Source organism: Pocillopora verrucosa, chromosome 1 (assembly GCF_036669915.1).
Source record: "Pocillopora verrucosa isolate sample1 chromosome 1, ASM3666991v2, whole genome shotgun sequence".
In the NCBI taxonomy this organism is placed as follows: Eukaryota; Metazoa; Cnidaria; class Anthozoa; order Scleractinia; family Pocilloporidae; genus Pocillopora; species Pocillopora verrucosa.
This window is the reverse complement of record NC_089312.1, coordinates 1270768-1298004: the sequence shown is the minus strand read 5'-3', so window position 1 is coordinate 1298004 and position 27237 is coordinate 1270768. Positions and strand designations below refer to the sequence as shown.

At 36.7% G+C, this 27237-nt stretch overlaps 1 protein-coding gene across 1 annotated transcript; it reads right to left on the bottom strand.

The window, feature by feature from the left end:
- Positions 1-769: 769 nt before the first annotated feature.
- LOC131791798 (relaxin receptor 2-like) lies at positions 770-25333 on the bottom strand. Its single transcript, XM_066174573.1, has 24 exons — positions 25125-25333; positions 24843-24914; positions 24067-24138; positions 20945-21016; positions 20169-20240; positions 17377-17448; positions 16601-16672; positions 8378-8449; positions 7860-7931; positions 7377-7448; positions 6918-6989; positions 6281-6352; positions 5802-5873; positions 5178-5249; positions 4650-4721; positions 4427-4498; positions 3849-3920; positions 2448-3408; positions 1997-2078; positions 1780-1827; positions 1603-1662; positions 1185-1244; positions 973-1026; positions 770-837 (listed from the first exon to the last, which is right to left on the bottom strand). The coding sequence occupies exons 1-24, from the start codon at positions 25331-25333 to the stop codon at positions 770-772; spliced, it is 2694 nt and encodes an 897-aa protein (XP_066030670.1).
- Between the last annotated feature and the right edge of the window lie 1904 nt (positions 25334-27237).

Genomic DNA, 27237 nt, shown 5'->3' with positions numbered 1-27237 from the left:
ATGAAAGATAAAGATGGTATATTTTTCTTCCAAGGTAGTCCTGCTCTCCCCTAAGGTCTGTTCACGATATATATCCGATACTAAGAGATGCAAAGCAATAAAAGGTTTGCTAAGATTTTTGAGCAAATGTAGTTACCATATCGACTGTTCTTTCCTATTTAAAACTTTACCATCCATCATCATTTTCTTACAAGAAAGTACATATTTTTTCTTTGACTAGTATGTCGAGAACAAACGTTTTGAAACAGAAGGTCAGTGATATCAAAAAAGATCACATTTGTTAATGAAATTATCAACTTTGCGAGAAATTTTCTCATGTCTGATCTGATCGGAAAATGTTGGAAGGTAATCTTGCTTTAAATAAACCTATTGCGTTCAACCAAACTATTATGACTACTGGTGGAAATTTTCATTTTACAGTTAACCCTATGTTAATAATTGTTCATATTGCTCTTTTTATTGAGTGTTCACGAACTACAGCAAGGGAAATATAACTACATTTAGGTGGTAAATTTATTCCTGAGCCATCAGTTACGATTAACAGGGCATCTCCCCCTTGCAATTTAAACGTACCGTACAGCTTGCAGGTATCTAGATTAAACAGTCCTATAAGCTCGACGTATCCTCCTAATGACATGAAATTATTGTTATCTATAACAATAAAATAAGTTAAAAAGGATTACTAACTACTAATTACTACTTATTACAGATTACTAAGAAGTTTAGGGTTAAACTTTTGTTTACTTATTATCCTTTCATCGATCAATGATTACAACTTTGTATCATATCCCAGATCATCCTCTTCAACAACGTCTTCGTCTCCTTCGTGGCCTTCTTCTAAATTAAAGTTAAAAGCAAAACAAAGTTTAAGAGAAACCACAACAATGCTAATCGAATAAGCTGGAAAACCAATAGTAAAATGGATTGTTATTATTTATTTTGTTGTTTGTCAGTTAAAAAGTTGTGAATAACCTTGTTCTTGGGGAGGTATTTGCTGCATTTCCAGCATTTCAGCTCCTTGCTGATCTAAATACACATAGAAATAAGTGAGCAAATAAGCTTCCTAACACGAGAAAAAAAGAAAAACGATGTTTTAACGACTTTTATGAGATACATTTTCGAACGAATTAAATGATCTCGATAATTATAAAAACATTGTAATCAACAATTATGTCATTACATACCCTCCTTGTGAAGCTGTTGGACAATTCGAATTGGACTGTCTCCATGTTGCTCTTGTGCATCTTGATAAATTGATAAATACAAGAGTGAAAGACTCATCTTTCCCCAAAACACGAATCTATAGTTAGTCATTCTACTTAGAAGACAGGCACTTTCGAGAAGTGTAGGACACAAGAGTAATTAAATGCAAATAAAAGTAATCTTAGCCATACAAGCGCTGAGTGATTCTATTTCAGCCAACGGTTCCTTTAAAAAAAACTAATTCAAAATGCTACTGAAGCTATGTTTTAGTGCATTTCCTCATCAGAGTTCTTTGCCCTGTTTTTTGCCCAAAAACAATTGGGTGTCTTAAGCGAAGAGAACTTCAATTGATATCTATTTGGTTTGGGACAGTGAACGAGCAAATTCTATTTTAAACACCTTGATCTGGATGTGGCAATCCAAGAATCTGCATTTCCACTGCTTCTCCTTCTTGTTGATCTGGGGAAACAAAGATAAAAAACGAACTGGAGGACAACATCGAGAAAATAAAAATATAAATGAAAACGATTCCTGAGGAGGATACAGTGAATAAAGAACTCAGTAAAATGGTATTACCTTCTTGTTGCCCGTTATCTTCAATCTCTCGTGGATCTTGTTGTTGTCCTTATCAAACAAGGCATGAGTAAATCAATGGATTAATACTCCGACAATATGATATCGATCTCAAACGTGGCGTAAGTCGCAGAGAGAACGTTTTACTATTAAGAACAACGTTTTCAATTTTAGTCTATAAACTATGGAATAGAAAGAATGGAAAAATGGGTATAACTACCCTCTTGATATTCACTGCAGTGAAAAGTACTCTGTATGAAGCTTCTCAGCATTGCTATTTTGCTTCCCAGATACTCTTGCGCCTGGAGAGGAGAGAAAATTGTCAATAACGACGTCCATCAACTGACCATTTTCCCTTATCAATTGAGTGACAAGTGTCAATGATCTCAATCGATTGCTTGCTTGACGTATTTATAATCATCACACTCTTGGTAGTGTAAAGCAGCCGGGATGATTCAGGCCAGCACTTGGACGAAGTATAAGCTAACTTTCCCAGGCAGTTTAAAACTACTCGTTTAAACAGCTGAATGGAAACAGTCACTGTTAGAGTGTCTCGCTTAAGAAGACCCCTGTCAGTGCGTTGAAGAACCCACCGTGTTAAGCGCCAGACCACTGGGTCTTGCCTCAAATAATTTAGATTTAAGAGATGATGAAGAAATGTTATTCTTTACCTTTGGTGTTGCTAACGTGTACAGAATCGGGTTTATCGCTGAATTGATGGGCAGAGCAAACACGGCAATCCAAGCAGCTAAGTCTCTCGGTGGCTTGAAATTCTTCTCCAAAAGCGACCTCATACCAAACACGATGATTGGCATCCAGCAGAGACAGTCAGTGAAGATGATGAAGAACACTCTCTTGGCCAGACCGGTCTCCCTCCTTGTGTTGGCTGATTGGTTTTTAACTCGCACTCTGCTTATGAATATGGCGAGGTAGGCAACTGTGATGAATATGACGAGGAAGAAATTGAGGCCAACAAATACAGAAACAGAGTACTCCCAGCCTTCCGTTTTGTGACGAGAGAGCTGTAAGGGAAGGCAGACAACACTTTTTCCGTAATAGTTGTGATATGTTTTAACATCTTCGAAGTATCTCAAGCCAAGCATCGGAAAGAAAGCCAGGAGGAAGCCGACAAGCCATATGATAGTGCAAAGGATGTGGGTCATCTTCCGCGAAAGTGCTCCACCTCTGAACGGGAACACAATGTTCTTGAGTCGGTCTGCAGATATCAAAGCCATCAGCATCAAGGAGGCCTCACTGGATAGCAAAGAGGTGGCACCAGTTATCTGGCAAGCCAAACTGGACCGCCACTCGAAGTCATGTAAGTAATACTCTCCTCTCCACAACAGATCTTTGACACCCAGTGTGATTAGGTATGCTCCCATTAAACCATCGGAGACTGCCAAGTGCAACAACATGATTGACTGTACCGTGTTTGTATCCTTAAAGACTGAACGCCATGTGATGACAAACACCGACCCAGCCAGGGAAAGGGAGCCGACTGCCCATATGCTCTTCCTCGGGGTTGGGTTCTTCAACATGCTCTCACAGTTGGCAAAGTCGTCGTTATCAATGTAAGCACAGTCAGCGTCCTCCTTGTGCATATGACAACACATCAGGTTTGTGTCCAAACTCCTGCAACCGTAAAATTTGATGCCATTCAGTCCATAAGGATAGAGTAAAAGATAAAACCAAAAGCATATACCCTAAGAGCACAAATGTAACGCGAGATCAGTCAATCAGAATTCATTTCCTCATATGGGGGTCTTTGTAACTATGAATCTTCATTGAATATGTTCGAAAATTTTTCTCGCGATATTGTGAAGCAATGTAGTGCGCAATAGCAGTCTTTGTGAGGCGTATTACCCAACAAAATGGAGGTTGTTATAAAAGTTGTCAATAGGGTGAAGAAAGGCGACCACAGATATTTAGTAAAGTATAGAAACCACAAACTCATTTGTCTGAAGCTCTGTGCTAGTAAATATTTGAATTAAAGGAACCCCCAGACGCTTTCTATTTATATAGCTCTACTAATAAACCGTAAATGTATCAAATACATCTGATCAAAATCTTACACTCGTAATATATCCTTCAACTCTTTAAAAAATCCGTAGGGAATCTCCCTCATGTAGTTATAATGCAAATATCTGAAAATTAGATATTTAAAGACGAGAAGATAAGGATGAAATCAGTGAATAGAAGAGCATTTATGGAGTGTTGCATCAAACTTAGCGTATCGATTTGTGCTTTTTTAACTCGTGGATAGGCGATAGCGTAGAAGCGAGTTGTTGTGGGCACCTTGGGATATGCAAATTGACGTGGACTCTTCGTAATTAGTCGTAATTAGTCGGCTTCGAATTCGAGATCTATCGTTCCGAAGAAGTCCGAAGTCTTAGCCCCATTGTAATTGCATCAATCGTTGCGAAGTTTATTGTTTTGACACGGCTGTTTCGACATTTACTAAATTGAAATGGACTTCGAATGTTTCAGATTAGTGCTAAGATCAATGTCACAAGCACATATCTCTTTAATTCTTTTTCCATGAGTTGGCCACAGACGCCCTTTGATTATTTTCTTAACTGAACCTTTGATGGCAGTCAGTGTCTTTCATAATTTGATTCTCATTTATCATTTATGAAAATTAAACACTCACAGAATTTTTAACTGCCTGATTTCATTGAAGTTGTCGATGGAAACGTTCCTCAATTCGTTGTCAAAGAGTTCTCTTACAAAAAATATGAAAAGAAAACAATTAGCTATGATATAATTTTTGTGCATTGATGTGTGCCTCTCAAACTGATTAGTACGATTATTAGAAGATACTGAGATACCACTTCGATCAAATTAAGCAGAAATGAATTTCATATTCTACTTACAGAATCTCAAGCTCCTTTAGGCCTTTAAAAATTCCTTGTGGCAAATTTCCGAGTTTGTTCCCCGACAGATAGCTAATGAGGAAAAGAAGAAAATAAAATGTATGGCGAACTTCAGGAATTAAAGAACGGGACATCGATGACATTTTTCATGAGTGGGAAGAAAATTTACAAACATTTTTAAATGTAATCACATACAATTTTTGGACTTTTCGAGAGGAGCATCGTCATTGCAGGGACTTTATGTACAAGTTGGTACTGAAACTTTGTCTACATTATATCTAACCCGGCTTATAGGTTTTCCAGCAATCTCCACAAACCCTCAGCATGCATTCATATCACGCATTCCGGAAAAAAATGTGGAAGTTGTGACACAGGGCCTTAAATTTTCATAAACATGGAAAACTTGATCGGTTCAAGCGTTTTCTGCAGGAAATTGCGGTGAGGAAAAATTCTGTCAATCAGGCAAAGTCAGCCTACATGCAGAAACTAGACCCATAGAAAACTCGAATCATTACATAAACTACTTACAGCTCAGACAGCTGTACCAGTCCGCGAAATTGTATTGGATGGAACTTTGTTAACTTATTTTTCTCTATTTTTCTGTTAAATTGTAAAACAGAAACCTGTTAGTGACCAACCTTCTTCTTAATTTGAAATTTGAATTGGTGCCAACGTATCTAGCGTGCCTTTTGATTACGATTTCTCCACCCCAAGCCAAAGTAACCGCAACAACCAATTAAAAGGAAAAAAAACTGATGAAGGTAATCAGAACTAAAAACAATACAAACAAACACATGCCTTTAAGTTTTAATGGTGGTGCATGACGAAGTCGCGCTTGGTTTTAGCTTTCAATCCAATTGGTTGAAAAGATGGCGCACGTTTTTAGATCAATGATAAGGGTGATGAAAGCAAAACGAGAGCAGTCCTTGATTAATTTTGACATTAAATTGAAGTAAATTGATCGATCCTAGACCTCACATAGCTCTAAAATCGTCCGGTTCGAAAACAATTTAAACATGGTCACAATTCTTTCCCATAATTTAACATTCAGGATCTGTTATCATTCTCTTTTACTGTTTTATCTCCCAATTTGATAAATCAATCAATCGACTGACAGCTAATTAATATTTCAAGATTTCCATCTCTACTCACAATGTCTTAAGCTCGGTCAGGTAAACAAATATCTTTGATGGTAATTCTTCAATCTGGTTTTTGGACAAAAACCTACAAGTACGAAACAGCAGGCAAGACATTGACGAATAATAGGTTTCAGTGTATGGAAAACATCTGTCATTTGCGTTTAACGGCAAAACAAAATGGTTCCTGTAACTTATGATTGCAACTGGTAAGATTGACGGTATTTTTTACAATGCAAACGATAAGGAGATATGTCTCTTGCATTCATTCAGTGGGATATGTTTTGGTGAACATGTTTAATTAAATCAAGTGGAGAGACATAATTTGATAACATTAGTGCAATGAAAAATCAAGTTTCAGATCAAAACGTCTATTTCTTGCGTTTGATGAATCTAAGACAGAAATGGAGCACTTTTCGTAAGTCGAACATGATTAGGATGAGGACTGATTGCCTCGACGTGGCTAGTTTTGTTTTTTTAATGTTGTTGACTTACAGGTTTGTGATATTTGTTAAGTTACTAAAGAAGTCTTGTACCAGATTCTTAACCTTGTTATTAGACAGATCCCTGAAAGTTTCAAGGGAAAATGTATTTCAGAAAATTTAGAAAAAAATATCACTAGCCGGAATGTAATTCGCATGAAGGGAGACAGTATGAGGAAACCGCCAGACAGCTCTTGCGCTACATTTCACTAGACGCCAATCTGTTTTAATACTTAACGAAGAATGAGCACTGAACTATTCCAGTTATATTCAGATTTCAGGCTCTTTACTCACGCATCATAGTAAATGTAAAATGTTTAAAAACCACGACCGCGGATGACCACGTACTGGTCAGATCAGAGATGTTAGAGAAAGTTTATTAAAATACCCAGAATCGCAGCCTACTAGGGCTGAATTGTATGAAATTGACAAAAAGTTAAAGTCGTATACACATTTATAAAATAGTAACTTCTTAAAATATAAAATGATTATAAAATCGGCTGGTGCCCATTTTTGGCAACATAATGGTGCGCTGGCTGGGCTAAAATTGTGTTTTCGAATGTCCTTAGGTGATAGCAGATGATGGAGTCATATTGATATTGCAAGACTCCATATTTTTTGTGAACACAATTCTTTTTTATCATACTCACAGCTCTTTCAAATTAGTCAAATCTTTGAAAATGTGTTTAGGAAGCTTTCTGATTCCGTTGTTTTGCAGCCATCTGATAAAAAGAATAATACGGCTATGATCGGTAAATTTTTTCACATCTTCCAAGTATTATGAGTTTTCCAAACTAACTTCAGAAACAGAGTACTGGTAAACATCCTGATTTTTTTAAGGCTGATTTCTGATAGTTTCGATAAGTCTGGTTCTTATTATTTTGTTAAGTTACGGGAACATCCTTAATGCGCATTATTTTGCTCATTCATCCAACAAACATATACTAACTCGGGTATAAAATTATGATCTCTTACAACAACATTTTTTCCTTTCTTTCTCAGTAACTTATTATTTTTTCCACCTTCAATCTGCAGGTGTCCGATTTGTCACACAAATAATTTTACCTATTTCCATTTTGTATTTTGAAAATTTTCTTTTCTTTACTCACAGGCGTGTCAATGCTCTTAAACCATCAAACAAACCCTCTTGCAACTCTGTTAGGTTGTTGTCGTTAAGTTGTCTGTAGAGGAGAAGAGTTAAAAAGTGTTACATTACATTTTTTGAAATTTGTCAGAAAATACCTCTTTTGGACCAATAGGCTTTCTGAAGCTCAAAATGTTGGAACTAACAACTAATGAGTTCGAAAGTAATTTATTCAGCTTTAATACGACCCTCGTTTTAATTTGCGACTCAAAACAGATTCGTACGAAGCTTGGCTTTTGAGGTACCTGATCTTGTTACTAAGATCTTGTGTATTGTTAGATTTAGACGTTATGTCTTTGATCATTGATTGAGGGCGTTCTTTATTTGTCTGAGTGCTACGCAGATATTTAAGGATTGAAGGATGTGAAAAGGAATATGCACTATTCGGATAATGATGTGAGTTGTGACACTTGTAATAGGCGATATGCGAGGATAACTTGTCCCTTACAGCCATTGCAGCTTTATGAACTGGGAGAATACATTGTTGGTCAAATTCTTGATCTTGTTGCCGTATAACCAACTGTAAGGTAAGAAAGCTTTGTTTTAACAATCCTTGGCAAAGTATAAATCTTGCTCGCGTGCATTTGACTGTGGTATTGGTGTGAAAAGAAATGCGAAGTACAAAGCCTGTTCTGAGAGAGAACACTTGAAATCTCCTTTTCATACTGGCAAATAAAACAAAGTTCTAAAATGAATAGAAAATGGAATTTACTAAACGTCAACCAACGTCAGAAGCTAGGATATGATGATTTATGAAACTGAAAGGATTGTGTAATTGGGGTAGGTTACTCCTTTCTGCGTAACTCCGTCCACCTATGAGTCGTCCCACTCTTTTTCATCCTTTAAATGGCTGACTACATCCACTAAGCTTCAGCACCTTCTTGATCACATTTAGCCAACAATGAGAGTAAAATCTTGGCCCATCAAAGGCTATCATAAGAAGACCCAAGAGAATCGATTACGTACAGTGCGGTCAACTCGGTGTTGTTATTGAAGACTCCAGGTGGCAACTCCTTTATCTGGTTGTTACCCAATTCCCTAAGAGAAGATATTCCCTGATTTCAGTTAAAAGTGCTATTTTTTAGAAATTGTTGCTATCGCAAGTTTTTCATTTCATTTTTTCTGTTGGATTGACAGTTTTATTTGTGTCGTGCCCGGATCAAACACACGCTTATGCTACAACCCTGATGTATTTGTTATATTTTGATATCTATCAACACTCTTAGCACAAGGCGCCTTTAGAACTCATCGATTACTAGACAAAGAGCGAAAAATATTACGTAGAAATGTTTAGTGCAACAATTCTTATCCTGTCGAGTGAAAAATAAATAGTTTTTGAACACTAAACTAGTGAGCAGCTCTCTGCGAACAGTAGTTGTAAAACTTTATTCTTCGACGCGTTTCGTCTTACTGTCATAGACTTCTTTAGAGAGATTTGCGAGTCAATGCTAAAAGCTTGTATTTATAAGTCATACTATGGCTATTACGGGGAAAATTGGTCATATAGGCTCGGCCGAACTCACGAACAGAAACAGGCGAAGTTGTGGAAAAATTTAAAAATTTTCAGAGGTGAGGTGAGAAAGTAATTGGAGGCCAACACTTAGACGAAACGCGTCGCAGAATAAACAAGTTTTACAACTGCTGTTCGCAGAGAGCTGCTCACTAGTTTAGTTTTTGAAAATTGGTTTTCAAAATTTTTGGAAATTTATTTTTGGAATTTATAAAAAAAAAGTTAAAAAATTGGATTTGAACTTGATAGTTCGGCATCTGAACCGATGGATACATCATCATGTAACATCTCAAACTTATTGTCTTATTGTAAATAAGCAGGTAAATCTTGTTCCTCTGCAATATAATGGGACATTAAAATTAAGCCTTTCGCATTTCTGATAAAATTTAGGACCATTATTTGGCAGTAAAAGAAAAATTTTTTTCCTTCGAAACAATTTGTCAATGTAACAAAATTGATAACTTTGGAAACGAGATTGAAACCAGGATATGTTAAATTGTGAGCTGCGATGTTGGATTTGTATTCCACCTGTTTGTACTTCGATGTTTTATTCGACCACTGCTTAACTGCTACATATTACAGCCCTTTGGATTGCATTTCGACTACCTTTAGGATGACGAGAGCATGCAGCGTAGAAGATTTTGGAGTAACGCCAAATTGGCTCGGATCGATCTTCTCAGGGTGGCTAGGCCTTCGAAGATACTTGCTCGGCCAGCTTTGATAGAGCCAGGGTTACCGAAATTGGTCTTACATGCTCGGTAGTAACAGTGGCTGGTTTTTCCTTAAGCATTGGGACTACATCAGCACAGGAAGTCAATGAAATTCGGGATCAGCAGATTTTAAGTCCGACGCTGTCACCGTTCGGTTACGCTGCCCTCCGTGATGTTAATATAATACAATCACTCTGAATTATAATTCTTTTAAACGACTCGAAGTCGGCCCATCATGTGCTTTTATGAAATCAGTGTACATTCAGTTATAATCCACCAAAAACTTTTGCTAGCGAGAGTTTTGTCCTTGAAACTTGCGAGGATTTCTTTTCGAATACTTTTCCCCTTTAAAGAAGTAGAACAGTAATATTGAAAGAGTCAATATTTTTTGTAAACATAACTCTTCTTTATCATATTCACAGCTCTTTCAAATTAGTCAAAGCTTTGAAAACGTGTTTAGGAAGCTTCCTGATTCCGTTGTCTTGCAGCCATCTGGTAAAAGTTAGAATAATACGGCAATGATAGGTAAATCTTTTCACATCTTCCAATTATGATGAGTTTTCCGAACTAAATTCAGAAACACAATACTGGTAAACATCCTGAATTTGTTTTGAAGTTTATTTCTGATAGTTTTGATAGGTGTGGCTCTTAATATTTTGTTAAGTTACTGGAACATGCATCATCGCTGTGCATTACTTTGCTCATTCATCCAATAAACATTTAATAACTAAGGTATGAAATTATGATCTCCCACAGCAACATTTTTGCATGTTTTCTTTCTTTCTCAGTAACTTATTATTTTTTCCACCTTTAATCTGCAGGTGTCCGATTTTTCACACAAACAATTTAACTGTTTCCATTTTTTATCTTGAAATTTTTCTTTTCTTTACTCACAGGCATGTCAATGCTCTTAAACCATCATACAAACCCTCTTGTAGCTCAGTTAGGTCGTTGTCATTAAGTAGTTTGTATGAGGAGAAAAGTTAAAAAAGTGTTACAACTACTTCAGTTCAAATTTTCTTGAAAATACAATATTTGGACCGATAGGCTCTCCAAATCTCAAAATTTTGAAACCAACAATTTCTGAGCTCGAAAGTCATTGATTCGGCTGTAATACGACCCTTGTTTTAATTTCCGACTCAAAACAGATTCGTACGAGGCTTGGCTTTTGAGGTACCTGATCTTGTTACCAAGATCTTGTGAATTGTTAGATTTAGACGTTATGTCTTTGATCATTGATTGAGGGCGTTCTTTATCGGTCTGAGTGCTACGCAGATATTTAAGGGTTGAACGATGTGAAAAGGAATATGCACTATTCGGATAATGATGTGAGTTGTGACACTTGTAATCGGCGATATGCGAGGAAAACTTGTCACTTACAGCCATTGCAGCTTTATTAACTGGGAGAATGCATTGTTGGTCAAACTCTTGATCTTGTTGCCGTATAACCCACTGTAAGGTAAGAAAGCTTTGTTTTAACAATCCTTGGCAAAGTATAAATCTTGCTCGCGTGCATTTGACTGTGGTATTGGTGTGAAAAGAAATGCGAAGTACAAAGCCTGTTCTGAGAGAGAACACTTGAAATCTCCTTTTCATACTGGCAAATAAAACAAAGTTATAAAATGAATAGAAAATGGAATTTACTAAACGTCAACCAACGTCAGAAGCTAGGATATGATGATTTATGAAACTGAAAGGATTGTGTAATTGGGGTAGGTTACTCCTTTCTGCGTAACTCCGTCCACCTATGAGCCGTCCCACTCTTTTTCACCCTTTAAATGGCTGACTACATCCACTAAGCTTCAGCACCTTCTTGATCACATTTAGCCAACAATGAGACTAAAATCTTGGCCCATCAAAGGCTATCATAAGAAGACTCAAGAAAATCGATTACGTACAGTTTGGTCAACTCGGTGTTGTTATTGAAGACTCCAGGTGGCAGCTCCTTTATCTGGTTGTTACCCAATTCCCTAAGTGAAGATATTCCCTGATTTCAGTTAAAAGTGTTATTTTTTAGAAATTGTTGCTATCGCAGGTTTTTTATTTCATTTTTTCTGTTGGATTGACAGTTTTATTTGTGTCGTGCCCGGATCAAACACACGCTTATGCTACAACCCTGATGTATTTGTTATATTTTGATATCTATCAACACTCTTAGCACAAGGCGCTTTTAGAACTCATCGATTACTAAACAAAGAGCAAAAAATATTACGTAGAAATGTTTAGTGCAACAATTCTTATCATGTCGAGTGAAAAATAAATAGTTTTTGAACACTAAACTAGTGAGCAGCTCTCTGCGAACAGTAGTTGTAAAACTTCTTTATTCTTCGACGCGTTTCGTCTTACTGTCATAGACTTCTTTAGAGAGATTTGCGAGTCAGTGCTAAAAGCTTGTATTTATAAGTCATACTATGGCTATTACGGGGAAAATTGGTCATATAGGCTCGGCCGGACTCACGAACAGAAACAGGCGAAGTTGTGGAAAAATTTAAAAATTTTCAGAGGTGAGGTGAGAAAGTAATTGGAGGCCAACACTTAGACGAAACGCGTCGCAGAATAAACAAGTTTTACAACTGCTATTCGCAGAGAGCTGCTCACTAGTTTAGTTTTTGAAAATTTGTTTTCAAAATTTTTGGAAATTTGTTTTTGGAATTTATAAAAAAAAAGTTAAAAAATTGGATTTGAACTTGATAGTTCGGCATCTGAACCGATGGATACATCATCATGTAACATCTCAAACTTATTGTCTTATTGTAAATAAGCAGGTAAATCTTGTTCCTCTGCAATATAATGGGACATTAAAATTAAGCTATTCGCATTTCTGGTAAAATTTAGGACCATTATTTGGCAGTAAAAGAGAAATTTTTTTCCTTCGAAACAATTTGTCAATGTAACAAAATTGATAACTTTGGAAACGAGATTGAAACCAGGATATGTTAAATTGTGAGCTGCGATATTGGATTTGTATTCCAACTGTTTGTACTTCGATGTTTTATTCGACCACTGCTTTACTGCTGCATGTTACAGCCCTTTGGATTGCATTTCGACTACCTTTAGGATGACGAGAGCATGCAGCGTAGAAGATTTTGGAGTTACGCGAAATTGGCTCGGATCGATCTTCTCAGGGTGGCTAGGCCTTCGTAGATACTTGCTCGGCCAGCTTTGATAGAGCAAGGGTTACCGAAATTGGTCTTACATGCTCGGTAGTAACAGTGGCTGGTTTCTCCTTAAGCATTGGGACTACATCAGCACAGGAAGTCGATGAAAGTCGGGATCAGCAGATTTTAAGTCCGACGCTGTCAATGTTCGGTTACGCTGCCCTCCGTGATGTTAATATAATACAATCACTCTGAATTATAATTCTTTTAAGCGACTCGAAGTCGGCCCATCATGTGCTTTTATGAAATCAGTGAACATTCAGTTATAATCCACCAAAAACATTTGCTCGCGTGCGTTTTGTGCAGACGTAACCTCCTTGAAACTTGCAGGGATTTCTTTTGGAATACTTTTCCCCTTTAAAGGAGGAGAACATTAATTTTGAAAGAGTCAATATTTTTTGCAAACATAACTCTTCTTTATCACATTCACAGCTCTTTCAAATTAGTCAAAGCTTTGAAAACGTGTTTAGGAAGCTTCCTGATTCCGTTGTCTTGCAGCCATCTGGTAAAAGTTAGAATAATACGGCAATGATAGGTAAATCTTTTCACATCTTCCAATTATGATGAGTTTTCCGAACTAAATTCAGAAACACAATACCGGTAAACATCCTGAATTTTTTTTGAAGTTTTATTTCTAATAGTTCTGATAGGTCTGGCTCTTATTATTTTGTTAGGTTACTGGAACATGCATCATCGCTGTGCATTACTTTGCTCATTCATCCAATAAACATTTAATAACTAAGGTATGAAATTATGATCTCCTACAGCAACAGTTTTGCATGTTTTCTTTCTTTCTCAGTAACTTATTATTTTTTCCACCTTCAATCTGCAGGTGTCCGATTTTTCACACGAATAACTTAACTGTTTCCATTTTGTATCTTGAAATTTATCTTTTCTTACTCACAGGTGTGTCAATGCTCTTAAACCATCAAACAAACCATCTTGTAGCTCAGTTAGGTCGTTGTCATTAAGTAGTCTGTATGAGGAGAAAAGTTACAAAAGTGGTACAATTACTTCAGTTCAAATTTGTTTGAAAAGACATTATTTGGACCGATAGGCTCTCCACAGCAAAAAATTTTGGAACCAACAATTTCTAAGTTCGAAAGTCATTGATTCGGCGGCTGTAATACGACCCTTGTTTTAATTTGCGACTCAAAACAGATTCGTACGAGCCTTGGCTTTTGAGGTACCTGATCTTGTTACCAAGATCTTGTGTATTGTTAGATTTAGAAGTTATGTCTTTGATCATTGATTGAGAGCGTTCTTTATCGGTCTGAGTGCTACGCAGATATTTACGGGTTGAAGGATTTGAAAAGGAATATGCACTATTCGGATAATGATGTGAGTTGTGACACTTGTAATAGGTGATATGCGAGGACTACTTGTCACTTACAGCCATTGCAGCTTTATTAACTGGGAGAATGCATTGTTGGTCAAATTCTTGATCTTGTTGCCGTATAACCAGCTGTGAGGTAAGAAAACTTTGTTTTAACAGTCCTTGGCAAAGTATAAATCTTGCTCGCGTGCTTTTGACTATGGTATTGGTGTGAAAAGAAATGAGAAGTACAAAGCCTGTTCTGAGAGAGAACACTTGAAATCTCCTTTTCATACTGGCAAATAAAACAAAGTTATAAAATGAATAGAAAATGGAATTTACTAAACGTCAACCAACGTCAGAAGCTAGGATATGATGATTTATGAAACTGAAAGGATTGTGTAATTGGGGTAGGTTACTCCTTTCTGCGTAACTCCGTCCACCTATGAGCCGTCCCACTCTTTTTCACCCTTTAAATGGCTGACTACATCCACTAAGCTTCAGCACCTTCTTGATCACATTTAGCCAACAATGAGACTAAAATCTTGGCCCATCAAAGGCTATCATAAGAAGACCCAAGATAATCGATTACGTACAGTTTGGTCAACTCGGTGTTGTTATTGAAGACTCCAGGTGGCAGCTCCTTTATCTGGTTGTTAACCAATTCCCTAAGTGAAGATATTCCCTGGTTTCAGTTAAAAGTGTTATTTTTTAGAAATTGTTGCTATCGCAGGTTTTTTATTTCATTTTTTCTGTTGGATTGACAGTTTTATTTGTGTCGTGCCCGGATCAAACACACGCTTATGCTACAACCCTGATGTATTTGTTATATTTTGATATCTATCAACACTCTTAGCACAAGGCGCTTTTAGAACTCATCGATTACTAAACAAAGAGCGAAAAATATTACGTAGAAATGTTTAGTGCAACAATTCTTATCCTGTCGAGTGAAAAATAAATAGTTTTTGAACACTAAAGTAGTGAGCAGCTCTCTGCGAACAGTAGTTGTAAAACTTCTTTATTCTTCGACGCGTTTCGTCTTACTTTCAGAGACTTCTTTAGAGAGATTTGCGAGTCAATGCTGAAAGCTTGTATTTATAAGTCATACTATGGCTATTACAAGGGAAATTGATCATATAGGCTCGGCCGGATCTACGCACAGAAACAGGCGAAGTTGTAGAAAAATTTAAAAATTTTCAGAGGTGAGGTGAGAAAGTAATTGGAGGCCAACACTTAGACGAAACGCGTCGCAGAATAAACAAGTTTTACAACTGCTATTCGCAGAGAGCTGCTCACTAGTTTAGTTTTTGAAAATTTTTTTTTAAATTTTTGGAAATTTGTTTTTTGGAATTTATAAAGAAAAGTTAAAAAATTGGATTTGAACTTGATAGTTCGGCATCTGAACCAATGGATACATCATCATGTAACATCTCAAACTTATTGTCTTATTGTAAATGAGCAGGTAAATCTTGTTCCTCTGCAATATAATGGGACATTAAAATTAAGCTATTCGCATTTCTGGTAAAATTTAGGACCATTATTTGGCAGTAAAAGAAAAACTTTTTACCTCCGAAACAATTTGTGAATGTAACAAAATTGATAACTTTGGAAACGAGATTGAAACCAGGATTTCATAAATTGTGAGCTGCGATATTGGATTTGTATTCCAACTGTTTGTACTTCGATGTTTTATTCGACCACTGCTTTACTGCTGCATGTTACAGCCCTTTGGATTGCATTTCGACTACCTTTCGGATGACGAGAGCATGCAGCGTAGAAGATTTTGGAGTAACGCCAAATTGGCTCGGATCGATCTTCTCAGGGTGGCTAGGCCTTCGTAGATACTTGCTCGGCCAGCATTGAGAGAGCAAGGGTTAAGGAAATTGGTCTTACATGCTCGGTAGTAACAGTGGCTGGTTTTTCCTTAAGCATTGGGACTACATCAGCACAGGAAGTCGATGAAAGTCGGGATCAGCAGATTCTAAGTCCGACGCTGTCACTGTTCGGTTACGCTGCCCTCCGTGATGTTAATATAATACAATCACTCTGAATTATAATTCTTTTAAGCGACTCGAAGTCGGCCCATCATGTGCTTTTATGAAATCAGTGAACATTCAGTTATAATCCACCAAAAACTTTTGCTCGCGCGCGCTTTGTGCAGACGTAACCTCCTTGAAACTTGCGGGGATTTCTTTCCGAATACTTTTCCCCTTTAAAGAAGTAGAACAGTAATATTGAAAGAGTCAATATTTTTTGTAAACATAACTCTTCTTCATCATATTCACAGCTCTTTCAAATTAGTCAAAGCTTTGAAAACGTGCTTTTAATAACTAAGGTATGAAATTATGATCTCCTACAGCAGCATTTTTGCATGTTTTCTTTCTTTCTCAGTAACTTATTATTTTTTCCACCTTCAATCTGCAAGTGTCCCATTTGTTACACGAATAATGTAACTGTTTCCATTTTGTATCTTGAAATTTTTCTTTTCTTACTCACAGGTGTGTCAATGCTCTTAAACCATCAAACAAACCATCTTGTAGCTCAGTTAGGTCGTTGTCATTAAGTGCTCTGTATGAGGAGAAAAGTTAAAAAAGTGTTACAATTACTTCAGTTCAAATTTTCTTGAAAGACATTATGGTCCATCAAAAACTTTTGCTCGCGCGCGTTTTGTACAGACGTAACCTCCTTGAAACTTGCGGGGATTTCTTTTCGAATACTTTTCCCCTTTAAAGAAGTAGAACAGTAATATTGAAAGAGTCAATATTTTTTGTCAACATAACTCTTCTTCATCATATTCACAGCTCTTTCAAATTAGTCAAAGCTTTGAAAACGTGTTTAGGAAGCTTCCTGATTCCGTTGTCTTGCAGCCATCTGGTAAAAGTTAAAATAATACGGCAATGATAGGTAAATCTTTTCACATCTTCCAATTATGATGAGTTTTCCGAACTAAATTCAGAAACACAATACTGGTAAACATCCTGAATTTGTTTTGAAGTTTATTTCTGATAGTTTTGATAGGTCTGGCTCTTATTATTTTGTTAGGTTACTGGAATATGCATCATCGCTGTGCATTACTTTGCCCATTCATCCAACAAACATTTAATAACTAAGGTATGAAATTATGATCTCCTACAGCAGCATCTTTGCATGTTTTCTTTCTTTCTCAGTAACTTATTATTTTTTCCACCTTCAATCTGCAGGTGTCCCATTTGTCACACGAATAATTTAACTGTTTCCATTTTGTATCTTGAAATTTATCTTTTCTTACTCACAGGTGTGTCAATGCTCTTAAACCATCAAACAAACCATCTTGTAGCTCAGTTAGGTCGTTGTCATTAAGTAGTCTGTATGAGGAGAAAAGTTACAAAAGTGGTACAATTACTTCAGTTCAAATTTGTTTGAAAAGACATTATTTGGACCGATAGGCTCTCCACAGCAAAAAATTTTGGAACCAACAATTTCTAAGTTCGAAAGTCATTGATTCGGCGGCTGTAATACGACCCTTGTTTTAATTTGCGACTCAAAACAGATTCGTACCAGCCTTGGCTTTTGAAATACCTGATCTTGTTACCAAGATCTTGTGTATTGTTAGATTTAGAAGTTATGTCTTTGATCATTGATTGAGAGCGTTCTTTATCGGTCTGAGTGCTACGCAGATATTTAAGGGTTGAAGGATGTGAAAAGAAATATGCACTATTCGGATAATGATGTGAGTTGTGACACTTGTAATAGGTGCTATGCGAGGACCACTTGTCACTTACAGCCATTGCAGCTTTATTAACTGGGAGAATGCACTGTTGGTCAAATTCTTGATCTTGTTGCCGTATAACCAACTGTAAGGTAAGAAAGCTTTGTTTTAACAATCCTTGGCAAAGTATAAATCTTGCTCGCTTGCATTTGACTGTGGTATTGGTGTGAAAAGAAATGCGAAGTACAAAGCCTGTTTTGAGAGAGAACACTTGAAATCTCCTTTTCATACTGGCAAATAAAACAAAGTTATAAAATGAAGAGAAAATGGAATTTACTAAACGTGAACCAACGTCAGAAGCTAGGATATGATGATTTATGAAACTGAAAGGATTCTGTAATTGGGGTAGGTTACTCCTTTCTGCGTAACTCCGTCCACCTATGAGCCGTCCCACTCTTTTTCACCCTTTAAATGGCTGACTACATCCACTAAGCTTCAGCACCTTCTTGATCACATTTAGCCAACAATGAGACTAAAATCTTGGCCCGTCAAAGGCTATCATAAGAAGACCGATTACGTACAGTGCGGTCAACTCGGTGTTGTTATTGAAGACTCCAGGTGGCAGCTCCTTTATCTGGTTGTTACCCAATTCCCTAAGTGAAGATATTCCCTGATTTCAGTTAAAAGTGTTACTTTTTAGAAATTGTTGCTATCGTAGGTTTTTTATTTCATTTTTTCTGTTGGATTGGCAGTTTTATTTGTGTCGTGCCCGGATCAAACACACGCTTATGCTACAACCCTGATGTATTTGTTATATTTTGATATCTATCAACACTCTTAGCACAAGGCGCTTTTAGAACTCATCGATAACTAAACAAAGAGCGAAAAATATTACTTAGAAATGTTTAGTGCAACAATTCTTATCCTGTCGAGTGAAAAATAAATAGTTTTTGAACACTAAAGTAGTGAGCAGCTCTCTGCGAACGGTAGTTGTAAAACTTCTTTATTCTTCGACGCGTTTCGTCTTACTTTCATAGACTTCTTTAGAGAGATTTGCGAGTCAATGCTGAAAGCTTGTATTTATAAGTCATACTATGGCTATTACGGGGGAAATTGATCATATAGGCTCGGCCGGACCTACGAACAGAAACAGGCGAAGTTGCGGAAAAATTTAAAAATTTTCAGAGATGAGGTGAGAAAGTAATTGGAGGCCAACATTTATTTTTGGAATTTATAAAAAAAAGTTAAAAAATTGGATTTGAACTTGATAGTTCGGCATCTGAACCGATGGATAGATCATGATGTAACATCTCAAACTTATTGTCTTATTGTATATAAGCAGGTAAGTCTTGTTCCTCTGCAATATAATGGGACATTAAAATTAAGCTATTCGCATTTCTGGTAAAATTTAGGACCATTATTTGGCAGTAAAAGAGAAATTTTTTTCCTTCGAAACAATTTGTCAATGTAACAAAATTGACAACTTTGGAAACGAGATTGAAACCAGGATATGTTAAATTGTGAGCTGCGACATTGGATTTGTATTCCACCTGTTTGTACTTCGATGTTTTATTCGACCACTGCTTTACTGCTGCATGTTACAGCCCTTTGGATTGCATTTCGACTACCTTTAGGATGACGAGAGCATGCAGCGTAGAAGATTTTGGAGTAAAGCTAAATTGGCTCGGATCGATCTTCTCAGGGAGGCTAGGCCTTCGTAGATAATTGCTCGGCCAGCTTTGATAGAGCCAGGGTTACCGAAATTGGTCTTACATGCTCGGTAGTAACAGTGGCTGGTTTCTCCTTAAGCATTGGGACTACATATGCACAGGAAGTCGATGAAAGTCGGGATCAGCAGATTTTAAGTCCGACGCTGTTACCGTTCGGTTACGCTGCCCTCCGTGATGTTAATATAATACAATCACTCCGAATTATAATTCTTTTAAGCGACTCGAAGTCGGCCCATCATGTGCTTTTATGAAATCAGTGTACATTCAGTTATAATCCACCAAAAACTTTTGCTCGTGCGCGTTTTGTGCAGACGTAACTTCCTTGAAACTTGCGGGGATTTCTTTTCGAATACTTTTCCCCTTTAAAGGAGGAGAACAGTAATATTGAAAGAGTGAATATTTTTTGTCAACATAACTCTTCTTTATCATATTCACAGCTCTTTCAAATTAGTCAAAGCTTTGAAAACGTGCTTTTAATAACTAAGGTATGAAGTTATGATCTCCTACAGCAGCATTTTTGCATGTTTTCTTTCTTTCTCAGTAACTTATTATTTTTTCCACCTTCAATCTGCAGGTGTCCCATTTGTCACACGAATAATTTAACTTTTTCCATTTTGTATCTTGAAATTTTTCTTTTCTTACTCACAGGTGTGTCAATGCTCTTAAACCATCAAACAAACCATCTTGTAGCTCAGTTAGGTCGTTGTCATTAAGTGCTCTGTATGAGGAGAAAAGTTAAAAAAGTGTTACAATTACTTCAGTTCAAATTTTCTTGAAAGACATTATGGTCCATCAAAAACTTTTGCTCGCGCGCGTTTTGTACAGACGTAACCTCCTCGAAACTTGCGGGGATTTCTTTTCGAATACTTTTCCCCTTTAAAGAAGTAGAACATTAATATTGAAAGAGTCAATATTTTTTGAAAACATAACTCTTCTTCATCATATTCACAGCTCTTTCAAATTAGTCAAAGCTTTGAAAACGTGTTTAGGAAGCTTCCTGATTCCGTTGTCTTGCAGCCATCTGGTAAAAGTTAGAATAATACGGCAATGATAGGTAAATCTTTTCACATCTTCCAATTATGATGAGTTTTCCGAACTAAATTCAGAAACACAATACTGGTAAACATCCTGAATTTGTTTTGAAGTTTATTTCTGATAGTTTTGATAGGTCTGGCTCTTATTATTTTGTTAGGTTACTGGAATATGCATCATCGCTGTGCATTACTTTGCCCATTCATCCAACAAACATTTAATAACTAAGGTATGAAATTATGATCTCCTACAGCAGCATCTTTGCATGTTTTCTTTCTTTCTCAGTAACTTATTATTTTTTCCACCTTCAATCTGCAGGTGTCCCATTCGTCACACGAATAATTTAACTGTTTCCATTTTGTATCTTGAAATTTTTCTTTTCTTACTCACAGGTGTGTCAATGCTCTTAAACCATCAAACAAACCATCTTGTAGCTCAGTTAGGTCGTTGTCATTAAGTAGTCTGTATGAGGAGAAAAGTTAAAAAAGTGGTACAATTACTTCAGTTCAAATTTGCTTGAAAAGACATTATTTGGACCGATAGGCTCTCCACAGCTAAAATTTTGGAACCAACAATTTCTAAGTTCGAAAGTCATTGATTCGGCGGCTGTAATACGACCCTTGTTTTAATTTGCGACTCAGAACAGATTCGTACGAGGCTTGGCTTTTGAGGTACCTGATCTTGTTACCAAGATCTTGTGTATTGTTAGATTTAGACGTTTTCTTTGATCATTGATTGAAAGCGTTCTTTATCGGTCTGAGTGCTACGCAAATATTTAAGGGTTGAAGGATGTGAAAAGGAATATGCACTATTCGGATAATGATGTGAGTTGTGACACTTGTAATAGGTGATATGCAAGGACCACTTGTCACTTAGAGCCATTGCAGCTTTATTAACTGGGAGAATGCATTGTTGGTCAAGTTCTTGATTTTGTTGCCGTATAACCAACTGTAAGGTAAGAAAGCTTTGTTTTAACAGTCCTTGGCAAAGTATAAATCTTGCTCGCGTGCATTTGACTGTGGTATTGGTGTGAAAAGAAATGCGAAGTACAAAGCCTGTTCTGAGAGAGAACACTTGAAATCTCCTTTTCATACTGGCAGATAAAACAAAGTTATAAAATGAATAGAAAATGGAATTTACTAAACGTCAACCAACGTCAGAAGCTAGGATATGATGATTTATGAAACTGAAAGGATTGTGTAATTGGGGTAGGTTACTCCTTTCTGCGTAACTCCGTCCACCTATGAGCCGTCCCACTCTTTTTCACCCTTTAAATGGCTGACTACATCCACTAAGCTTCAGCACCTTCTTGATCACATTTAGCCAACAATGAGACTAAAATCTTGGCCCATCAAAGGCTATCACAAGAAGACCCAAGAAAATCGATTACGTACAGTGCGGTCAACTCGGTGTTGTTATTGAAGACTCCAGGTGGCAGCTCCTTTATCTGGTTGTTACCCAATTCCCTAAGTGAAGATATTCCCTGACTTCAGTTAAAAGTGTTACTTTTTAGAAATTGTTGCTATCGTAGGTTTTTTATTTCATTTTTTCTGTTGGATTGGCAGTTTTATTTGTGTCGTGCCCGGATCAAACACACGCTTATGCTACAACCCTGATGTATTTGTTATATTTTGATATCTATCAACACTCTTAGCACAAGGCGCTTTTAGAACTCATCGATAACTAAACAAAGAGCGAAAAATATTACGTAGAAATGTTTAGTGCAACAATTCTTATCCTGTCGAGTGAAAAATAAATAGTTTTTGAACACTAAAGTAGTGAGCAGCTCTCTGCGAACGGTAGTTGTAAAACTTCTTTATTCTTCGACGCGTTTCGTCTTACTTTCATAGACTTCTTTAGAGAGATTTGCGAGTCAATGCTGAAAGCTTGTATTTATAAGTCATACTATGGCTATTACGGGGGAAATTGATCATATAGGCTCGGCCGGACCTACGAACAGAAACAGGCGAAGTTGCGGAAAAATTTAAAAATTTTCAGAGATGAGGTGAGAAAGTAATTGGAGGCCAACATTTATTTTTGGAATTTATAAAAAAAAGTTAAAAAATTGGATTTGAACTTGATAGTTCGGCATCTGAACCGATGGATACATCATGATGTAACATCTCAAACTTATTGTCTTATTGTAAATAAGCAGGTAAATCTTGTTCCTCTGCAATATAATGGGACATTAAAATTAAGCTATTCGCATTTCTGGTAAAATTTAGGACCATTATTTGGCAGTAAAAGAGAAATTTTTTTCCTTCGAAACAATTTGTCAATGTAACAAAATTGACAACTTTGGAAACGAGATTGAAACCAGGATATGTTAAATTGTGAGCTGCGATATTGGATTTGTATTCCACCTGTTTGTACTTCGATGTTTTATTCGACCACTGCTTTACTGCTGCATGTTACAGCCCTTTGGATTGCATTTCGACTACCTTTAGGATGACGAGAGCATGCAGCGTAGAAGATTTTGGAGTAAAGCTAAATTGGCTCGGATCGATCTTCTCAGGGAGGCTAGGCCTTCGTAGATAATTGCTCGGCCAGCTTTGATAGAGCCAGGGTTACCGAAATTGGTCTTACATGCTCGGTAGTAACAGTGGCTGGTTTCTCATGAGGGGACGCAAATCGTCTGCACTGTAAGTACATATCAAGCTCTGTAGGTGATTTAATCCCATTTTAATCCCATCCGATCTCACAATGTACGAAAACTTCATTATTCTTGTGAAAAATGATAGCCGTCTTATTGAAACTTGATGACAAGTATAAGCCGGCAAAGAAAACAGTGCAAAAGCAATTATCTGTCACATCGATGTCAGCAGCAACAGGATTATGACACCTTACAGTCCCCATACATTTTCTTAGACTAAAAGTCTAAGAAAATGTAGGGGACTCTCCGGGATACTTACAGTACAGGCGATTTGCGTCCCCTCATGCTTAAGCATTGGGACTACATATGCACAGGAAGTCGATGAAAGTCGGGATCAGCAGATTTTAAGTCCGACGCTGTTACCGTTCGGTTACGCTGCCCTCCGTGATGTTAATATAATACAATCACTCCGAATTATAATTCTTTTAAGCGACTCGAAGTCGGCCCATCATGTGCTTTTATGAAATCAGTGTACATTCAGTTATAATCCACCAAAAACTTTTGCTCGTGCGCGTTTTGTGCAGACGTAACCTCCTTGAAACTTGCGGGGATTTCTCTTTGAATACTTTTCCCCTTTAAAGGAGTAGAACAGTAATATTGAAAGAGTGAATATTTTTTGTCAACATAACTCTTCTTTATCATACTCACAGCTCTTTCAAATTAGTCAAAGCTTTGAAAACGTGCTTTTAATAACTAAGGTATGAAGTTATGATCTCCTACAGCAGCATTTTTGCATGTTTTCTTTCTTTCTCAGTAACTTATTATTTTTTCCACCTTCAATCTGCAGGTGTCCCATTTGTCACACGAATAATTTAACTTTTTCCATTTTGTATCTTGAAATTTTTCTTTTCTTACTCACAGGTGTGTCAATGCTCTTAAACCATCAAACAAACCATCTTGTAGCTCAGTTAGGTCGTTGTCATTAAGTGCTCTGTATGAGGAGAAAAGTTAAAAAAGTGTTACAATTACTTCAGTTCAAATTTTCTTGAAAGACATTATGGTCCATCAAAAACTTTTGCTCGCGCGCGTTTTGTACAGACGTAACCTCCTCGAAACTTGCGGGGATTTCTTTTCGAATACTTTTCCCCTTTAAAGAAGTAGAACATTAATATTGAAAGAGTCAATATTTTTTGAAAACATAACTCTTCTTCATCATATTCACAGCTCTTTCAAATTAGTCAAAGCTTTGAAAACGTGTTTAGGAAGCTTCCTGATTCCGTTGTCTTGCAGCCATCTGGTAAAAGTTAAAATAATACGGCAATGATAGGTAAATCTTTTCACATCTTCCAATTATGATGAGTTTTCCGAACTAAATTCAGAAACACAATACTGGTAAACATCCTGAATTTGTTTTGAAGTTTACTTCTGATAGTTTTGATAGGTCTGGCTCTTATTATTTTGTTAGGTTACTGGAATATGCATCATCGCTGTGCATTACTTTGCCCATTCATCCAACAAACATTTAATAACTAAGGTATGAAATTATGATCTCCTACAGCAGCATCTTTGCATGTTTTCTTTCTTTCTCAGTAACTTATTATTTTTTCCACCTTCAATCTGCAGGTGTCCCACTCGTCACACGAATAATTTAACTGTTTCCATTTTGTATCTTGAAATTTTTCTTTTCTTACTCACAGGTGTGTCAATGCTCTTAAACCATCAAACAAACCATCTTGTAGCTCAGTTAGGTCGTTGTCATTAAGTAGTCTGTATGAGGAGAAAAGTTAAAAAAGTGGTACAATTACTTCAGTTCAAATTTGTTTGAAAAGACATTATTTGGACCGATAGGCTCTCCACAGCTAAAACTTTGGAACCAACAATTTCTAAGTTCGAAAGTCATTGATTCGGCTATAATACGTCCCTTGTTTTAATTTGCGACTCAAAACAGATTCGTACGAGGCTTGGCTTTTGAGGTACCTGATCTTGTTACCAAGATCTTGTGTATTGTTAGATTTAGACGTTATGTCTTTGATCATTGATTGAGGGTGTTCTTTATCGGTCTGAGTGCTACGCAGATATTTAAGGGTTGAAGGATGTGAAAAGGAATATGCACTATTCGGATAATGATGTGAGTTGTGACACTTGTAATAGGTGATATGCGAGGACCACTTGACACTTACAGCCATTGCAGCTTTATTAACTGGGAGAATGCATTGTTGGTCAAATTCTTGATCTTGTTGTTGTATAACCAACTGTAAGGTAAGAAAGCTTTGTTTTAACAGTCCTTGGCAAAGTATAAATCTTGCTCGCGTTTGACTGTGGTATTGTTGTGAAAAGAAGTGCGAAGTGCAAAGCCTGTTCAGAGAGAGAACACTTGGAATCTCCTAATCATACTGGCAAATAAAACAAAGTTATGAAAGGAATAAATAATTTTATTTACTAAACGTGCAACAACGTCAGATGCTAGGATATGATCATTTATGAAACTAAAAGGATTGTTTTATGAGGGTAGGCTTCTCTTTTTTGTTTAACTCCGTCCACATATGAACCGTCCCACTCTCTTTCACCCTCCCATGGTTGACTACACCCACTAAGCTTCAGGACCTTCTTGATCACATTTAGATATCCCTAAGAAAAGATATTCTCTGATTTCAGTTAAAAGTGTTACTTTTTAGAAATTGTTGCTGTTACAGGTTTTGTAATTTTTTTCGGTCGAATTAACAGTTTATTTGTGACGTGCTTGGATTACACACACGCTTTTGCTATAACCTTGCTCTGTTTGTGATATCAACACTCTTAGCGTAAGGCGCTTTTAAAACTCATCGATTAAAAAACAAATAGCTAAAAATATTACGTAGAAATGTTTAATCCAACAATTCTTATCCTGTCAAATTGATAATAAATATATTTTTTTAAAAAATAAACTAGTGAACAGCACTACGAACATTTTGTTGTAAGACTTCTTTATTCTTCGACGCGTTTCGTTTAACTGTCGTAGACCTCTTAAGGAGTTTTGCGGGTTAACGCTTGTATTTATATAAGTCATACTATGGCTGTTACGGGGGCCAATGACCATATAGCCTCGGCTGGACTCACCGAACAAAATCAGACAAAGTTGTCGAAAAATTCTAAAATTTTTTAGGCAAGGTGAGAAAAATATTTTGGGGCTAACAGTTTGACGAAGCGGGTCGGATATAAACAAGTTTTAAAACTACTGTTCGCAGAGTGCTACTCACTAGTTTAGTTTCTAAAAAAATATTTTTAAAAACTTTTTTTAAATTTTAAAAAATGAAGTTGGGTTTGAACTTGATAGCTCGGCAGGTTAACAGATGGATATATCACCGCGAAACTTCTCAAACTTATTGTCCTATTGTAAATTAGCAGGTAAATTTTGTTCTCCTGCAATATAGTGAGACATTAAAATTAAACTATTAGAATATCTGGTAAAATTTAGGACCATAATTTGGCAGTTAAATAACATAAATTTTTTCCTTTTAAACAATTTGTGAATGTAACAGGATTGATAACTTTGGAAATGAGATTGAAACCAGGATATGTTCAATTGCGAGCTGGGATATTGGATTTGTATCCCACCAGTTTATATTGCTATGTTTTATTCGTGCGCTGGGATCTGTATTAATCGTTTAAAAATGTGTCGTGGAACATGCATTAGATGTTATTTACAACACAGCCCGTAAAGACGTTTTTGCGGACGGTTACTGGTATAATAATAAACGTTTGAATGTCTACTTCAAGAGAGTCAGCTTTGCGTAATAATGTATGCCAATATTTAGAAAATCAAGTTATTCTGACCACATTTGCGTAAATATAAGCAGAACCAAATCGATAAATTAAGGAAGGAAGCTGCCTGTAATAAGGTTTTTGCTGAAGATAACTATATCGGAAAAGGGAGACGAATATCACTGCGTGAAAACAAGGATTTGGAGCTACAGAATGTGCTTAATTGGAAATGACTGAACATACGTGTAACTCAAGGGAGTGCGCTTCATGCTTGAGTTAGCGGGAAGTAGTGTTGTTGACTGAGTTCAAGCGCTTGTTACCAAGGCGCCTCTTTGTCTTTCCTGTCTTA